The sequence below is a fragment of the Triticum aestivum genome, chromosome 1D (genome assembly GCF_018294505.1).
Source record: "Triticum aestivum cultivar Chinese Spring chromosome 1D, IWGSC CS RefSeq v2.1, whole genome shotgun sequence".
NCBI classification, from domain to species: Eukaryota; Viridiplantae; Streptophyta; class Magnoliopsida; order Poales; family Poaceae; genus Triticum; species Triticum aestivum.
This window is the reverse complement of record NC_057796.1, coordinates 401,397,144-401,403,438: the sequence shown is the minus strand read 5'-3', so window position 1 is coordinate 401,403,438 and position 6,295 is coordinate 401,397,144. Positions and strand designations below refer to the sequence as shown.

General features: G+C 46.6%; 1 protein-coding gene across 1 annotated transcript; it reads left to right on the top strand.

The window, feature by feature from the left end:
• Nucleotides 1-3,207: 3,207 nt before the first annotated feature.
• LOC123171211 (cytosolic sulfotransferase 13) lies at nucleotides 3,208-4,494 on the top strand. The gene has a single exon (XM_044588816.1). The coding sequence runs from the start codon at nucleotides 3,247-3,249 to the stop codon at nucleotides 4,297-4,299; it is 1,053 nt and encodes a 350-aa protein (XP_044444751.1). The 5' UTR covers nucleotides 3,208-3,246; the 3' UTR covers nucleotides 4,300-4,494.
• Nucleotides 4,495-6,295: the final 1,801 nt, after the last annotated feature.

Genomic DNA, 6,295 nt, shown 5'->3' with positions numbered 1-6,295 from the left:
GGGCCAGTTGCATGTCTGACACTAGGAATGTAACTGCAAGTGCCGCACCGACCGCACCTGCATATCCTATAACCCGACCGCAACTGGAGTTTTTTTTGTTCTGTCGAAGGGGTCGCCTGTAGAGGGGGCGTGCTAGTTGCAAGCCCAACAACAGCCCCACAACTGCAAGTGCCGCACCCGACCGCAACTGCATGTCCCCCAACATGGTTGCAACTGGACCTTTGTTTTATCGAAGGGGGTGCCGGGAGAGGGGGCGGGGGCGGGCCAGTTGCATGTCCGACACTAGGCATGCGACTGCAAGCGTTGTACCCAACTGCAAGCGTTTAACACTACGCTCACAACTGCAAGCGGGTGCCGGGAGAGGGGGCGGGGGAGAGGGGCAGTTCCATGTTTAACACTACGCTCGCAACTGCAAGCGTTGTACCCAACTGCAATTGCATGTCTACCAATCCAACTGCAACCGACCTTTGTTTTGTCAGCTAGCGGTGAGAGAGGGGGCAGTTGCATGTCGGCCACTAGGCATGCAATTGCAAGTGTCGCCCCTACTGCAGCTGAACTTTGTTTTGTTGGAGGGTGCCGAGAGAGGTAGGGGAAGTTGCATGTCTAACACTTGGCATACAACTGCAAGTGTCACCCTCGACTGCAATTGCATGTCTACCCATCCGGCTGCAACTGACCTTTTTTGCGTTGTAGGGCGGCGGGAGAGGGGCCAGTTGCATGTCTGACACTAGGTACGCAACTGCAAGCGTCGCTCCCAACTGCAACTTAATGTCTAACCATCCGACTGCAACTGACCTTCATTTCCCCATAGGCGGGCAGGAGAGGGGGCACAGTTGCATACTTGACACCAGGCATGCTTTTGTGGGTTGGGCAGGTGTTCAAGCACGCATTTTTGTTTTGTTTTTTGTTCTTTTTGTCATTGCTTTGTGTTGCATTCGCGCTGGATTGTTCCCCAGCTTCGTTCCTATTTTCTTTTTTTCTTTTCCCCATTTTTCTGTTTTCTATTAGTTTTTATTTTTTTCAAAAATATTACCACCTATTTGCACATACATCGATCACACACAATTGCATGTAAATTAAATCGCGCGTAATTACATGTCTACTATCGCGCGTAATTTCCCCCTCATTAAACACACCACTGCAAGTGTCACTCCCGACTGCAATTGCATGTCTTCAACGTGACTGCAACTCAGTGATGTTTTTGTCAGGAGGGGGACAGTTGCATATCATCCACTAGACACAGTGTAGCCGTGACTACAACTACATGTCTTTCAAAGTGCAACTTTTGTGGTGTTATTATTATTATTATTATTATTATCACTACTACTATTATTATCATATTTATTTTTTCTGCCTATTTTATTTTGTTGTCGTATTTTTAGTTATTTTCTGTTTTGGTAAACACACCGTGAACATTTTTTTAATATACATGATGTTTTTAAAAAATATTTGTTTCAACACATGATGAATAATTTAAAAAATAAACAAGCACTTTTTTCCAAAATATTACTATAAATGTAAACAAAGCTTTCAGTTCTTTTTTATGGTGAAGCAATAACTGATTTTTCAAAGAAAATAAACATTTAACAAACAAAAGCAAAAACAGAAAAACCAAACAAAAAACAACAAAAGGCCGGATGGTAGGAAAATCATGCAAACGGCTAAGATTACTACTTGTTTTTGAGACATCTAAGGTTACTACCGGCCCTCACCGTAAAAAAAAGTTAACTATTGGCCCGGCCAGTCTGCTAGAACGAGCAGCATCTACAAAAACTCTCGATAGTCAAAAAATCGTTGGCCCAAAAGCACACAACAACTGGAAAAATGAAGGCATTAGGCTGCAATAATACGGCCGGCCCAGCAACAGTAGAAAAAAGTACAAGACTTAATAAGAAACTAAAATGGGCTGGGCTACTGTTGGATGATGTCATCTGACTTAGACTTCGCGAAGTCTCAGTCGACTGAGACCTAGACAAACCCTTGCAAATCTGCCTTGCTTTTGACCCGATGCGTGCGATGTCAATCGGCCGGCTGAGGACTCGATGGATACAGGGATGCACGAACTAGCCCGGATGCATATGGTACGACGCCGGCCAGTCAGTCCGAGTGTTTAAGGCCGGTTTGACACGTTCATCTAGATCTTGTTTTCTTTTTACCAGTCACTGATCAGGCTGTCTACCCGGCGTATGTATGAGAGATGTTTGAGGCGTCCAGTTATAGGCGCTCTTGATATCGGGTAGATCGGTCCCCGGCACCAGAAGCCAGCAACCCATGGCCATGGGGATTCCTGCATCCGCATCGGCAGGTGGTGTCGAATCTTTGCATTGGTATATATATTTCGTAGAAGAGCATGTATACTGCAAAAGTAAACCTCATCCCATCTCCGGATTAGTTGGATTTGCATGTTACACTAAGGGCATGTACAACAATGTCCAGTCAGCTCTCTGGAAGGGAGGACAACTAGGATTTTAGAAGATGTGGAAGAGAGAGAAACAATCTGTCGGTAGAATTACCAACGATCTGTAGCCCTGAAAATCAAGTTGCTACAGACGGCTTTTTACCGTTGTATGGAGTGCCGTCTGCAAAGCTTCCGGGAACTGCCTTCTTAAGCGGTGGATTAGTCTTCCAGTCCTCCATATTTTAGAATGCTACAGACAGTAGAACGACCAGTCTATTGTACGTGGTGTTTTTACCACTGTCTATAGTTGAGGTGGAGTGTCGTTAGAGACAACCGTTGTCTAAACTAATGTACATGTCCTAAGGCGGAACAAGCTAGCATCCGCCGGGCTATCTCCAGCTCCATTTTTGCCCCTTGCAGGGCTGCATCTAACAAGATCGACCCGGCGTACGTGCGTGCGTGATCAGCAGCGCCCTGCACAGCGAGACGACCGGGAAAGTTCCTTCCGTTTTTTTTAGGATAAAGTTCCGTTCCGTTGCACGGAAGCAACTCGGGCGTGGCCAGATCCCAGCGCAGCGCCCCGGTGTCCGGTTCACGGCCGATGGATACGGACGCGGACGCGGCAACCACTTGTTAGTGGGACGGAGGGAGTGATAGAAAATTCCCACGCCCAACACGAGAAAGAGAGATACCTTCGCTTTGTAGTTTTTAGTAACAAACATGAATGAAAGTGACTCCGCAACTGCACGCCTTCAACTGAGTATTTATGTGCAGCTTGCTCTTTGGCGCTTGCTCATCAGACTCATCAGAGTTGCACTTACTCCTACTAGGTTTGTAATAGGCACGAGATGGCCCATGTACTAGAGCAAAAACTCGAGCCTAGTTGCCTCGGTGACGCGCTGACGGCAAGGAATGATGCGGACAACCTCGCTGAGCTCATCCCGTCGCTGCCCGTCGAGAAGCGGTTAGTGCCGCCGCCCGCCGACATGCAGAGGCGACAGTACCGTGGGTACTGGTTCCCCGAGTGGCACCTGTCAGCCCTGGCGGCAGCCCGCGATCACTTCGAGCCCAAGCCAACGGACATCTTCCTGGTGAGCTGCCCCAAGTCTGGCACCACCTGGCTTAAATCGCTCGCCTTCGCCACTGTGCACCGGGACGTCCACCCGCCATCCGGCCGGGAGCACCCTCTGCTCCACAAAAACCCGCATGACTGCGTCAAATTCATCCACACAATCTATCGGCAACCGGTCGACGTTGTGCGGGACATCGTCGAGGCGTACCCTTCCCCGCGTATCTTCGGCTCCCACTTCCCATTGTCCTTGCTGCCGGAGCGCATCAATGGCGATGGCTGCGGGTGCCGGATCGTCTACATCTGCCAGGATCCCAAGGACGTGGTCGTCTCGTGGTGGTGGTTCATGCGCACCTACCTCCCAAACCCCGAGCAGGTCCGGTTCGAGGAGGTCTTCGATTTGTTCTGCGAGGGCCGCACAGGGGCGGGCCCTTATTGGCGCCACGCCCTCGAGCATTGGGAGGAGAGCAGAAGAAGGCCCGACAAGGTGTTGTTCCTAAGGTATGAGGAGATGCTACGAGACCCACAGTGCAATCTTAGGAGGCTGGCGGAGTTTTTGGGGTGCGCATTCTCCGAGGCGGAGGAGAAGGCCGGCGTCCTAGACGCCATCTTGGAGTTGTGCAGCCTCGGCGAGCTAAAGAAGCTGGAGGTGAACCAAAGTGGCAACAAGATTAAGGACGAACCCATGATGAACCATTCCTTCTTCAGGAAGGGCGTGTCCGGTGACTGGATCAACCACATGACGCCGGAGATGGCGGCAAGGCTCGATGCAATCGTCGAACAGGCGCTGCAAGGCACGGGATTTAACTTTGGCATCTCCATGCCACAGTAATCAATCGTGTATTCCTACACATATCTCCTGGTAGCCCGAAGGGAACTGTGAAGGCATTCTATACCGTCACGAGGCATATCCAATGTGCCTCACCTTGGGGTTTTTATTTTCCGTCTTGTAAGCCGATTCATCGGCATCAATGCTTGGCTTGCTTGGCATTATCATTCAATAATCAATAATATATGAGTGTTTGCATGCTGTTGGTATCCTCTTTCTCAATGAAAAAGTAAAATATTTGTGGTTTGTTGTGGAAAAAAACCTTTGCTTTGTGTATGTGTGCCTATGTTGTTTCATCTCCAGCAAATACATGCTACAAGGTTTTTTTATAGCAAATGTTGCCTTTAAGAGCATCTCCAATACATGATGTAAAATACATCACCAAAAAATGATTCTAGTAAAATTTATATCACCAAAAAATGCTTTTTTAGATTATCGGAAACGTTCAACTCCAACAGATGATGTAAAATAGGACAGCCGCATGGCAGCCGCTCCAATGAATGATGTAGAAAAGGCCAGCGGCGCGACAACTTCAAACATATTTGAAGAAAAATCATCTCAAATTTAATACTTAAACAAACATAACAATAATTTCATCAATCCACAACATCAAATTATTACATAATTCATGAAATCCACAACATGAAATGCAGCACAAATACAACAAGGCTCAACAAACAATACGTCATAGTTCATGCGCAATACAACAAATATTGAGATGAAACTAGGAGGCTTGCCCTCCATGATATATTTTTGAAGATCATCGTGCGTATCGGACTCTCTGATGTCATGGTACACCTGCATGAAGCGCCTAATCTGATCTTCCCTTCTACTCGGCCAAAAGCGTATTTCCATGAGGTCATAAAGGTCTAATCCAAATTTTGTTCACGGTCATTCTCAACGATCGTTGTGCTTGATCACAGAAGCAGTCATGATGTACCAAAGGCTCTTCTGATCCCAATATCTAGCAAGTCTTCAATGCTATGTCCAAGCAAACCGGCACCATTCCTCCTCTACTCGAAGGCTCAATAAGGTTGCTTCACAGAATTGCAAATGTCAATAAACAAATCCTTGGATATCCTGAAATGATGACGAAATAGCTCTCTAGTAAAACTGGTGGAGTACCAAAATAGTTGCGCATCAATCTTTCAGAGAAGATGAACAATATTCAGAGAAGGCTCCATGACGCAACGACGCCAAGTACATTGTCAACACAAGTTCTAGGGAGGATGAGGCGCCAAGCCTAGGGCCATCGTCCTCAACATGAGCGCCAGCCTTTGGTGCCTCGATGATAATCTTCACCAACCCGACACTGAAGGAAATATGCCCTAGAGGCAATAATAAAGTTGTTATTATATTTCCTTATATCATGATAAATGTTTATTATTCATGCTAGAATTATATTAACCGGAAACTTAGTACATGTGTGAATACATAGACAAACAGAGTGTCCCTAGTACGCCCCTACTTGACTAGCTCGTTAATCAAAGATGGTTAAGTTTCCTAACCATAGACATGTGTTGTCATTTGATGAACGGGATCACATCATTAGAGAATGATGTGATGGACAAGACACATCCGTTAGCTTAGCATAAATGATCGTTTAGTTTTATTGCTATTGCTTTCATCATGACTTATACATGTTCCTCTGACTATGAGATTATGTAACTCCTGAATACCGGAGGAACACCTTGTGTGATATCAAACGTCACAACGTAACTGGGTGATTATAAAGATGCTCTACAGGTGTCTCCGATGGTGTTTGTTGAGTTGGCAAAGATCGAGATTAGGATATGTCACTCCGTGTTTCGGAGAGGTATCTCTGGGCCCTCTCGGTAATAATGCTCATCACCGTAGCCATGTCGTCGTGCTCATTACGGAACGAGTAAAGAGACTTGCCGGTAATGAGATTGAACTAGGTATGAGGATACCGACGATCGAATCTCAGGCAAGTAACATACCGATGACAAAGGGAACAACGTATGTTGTTATGCGGTTT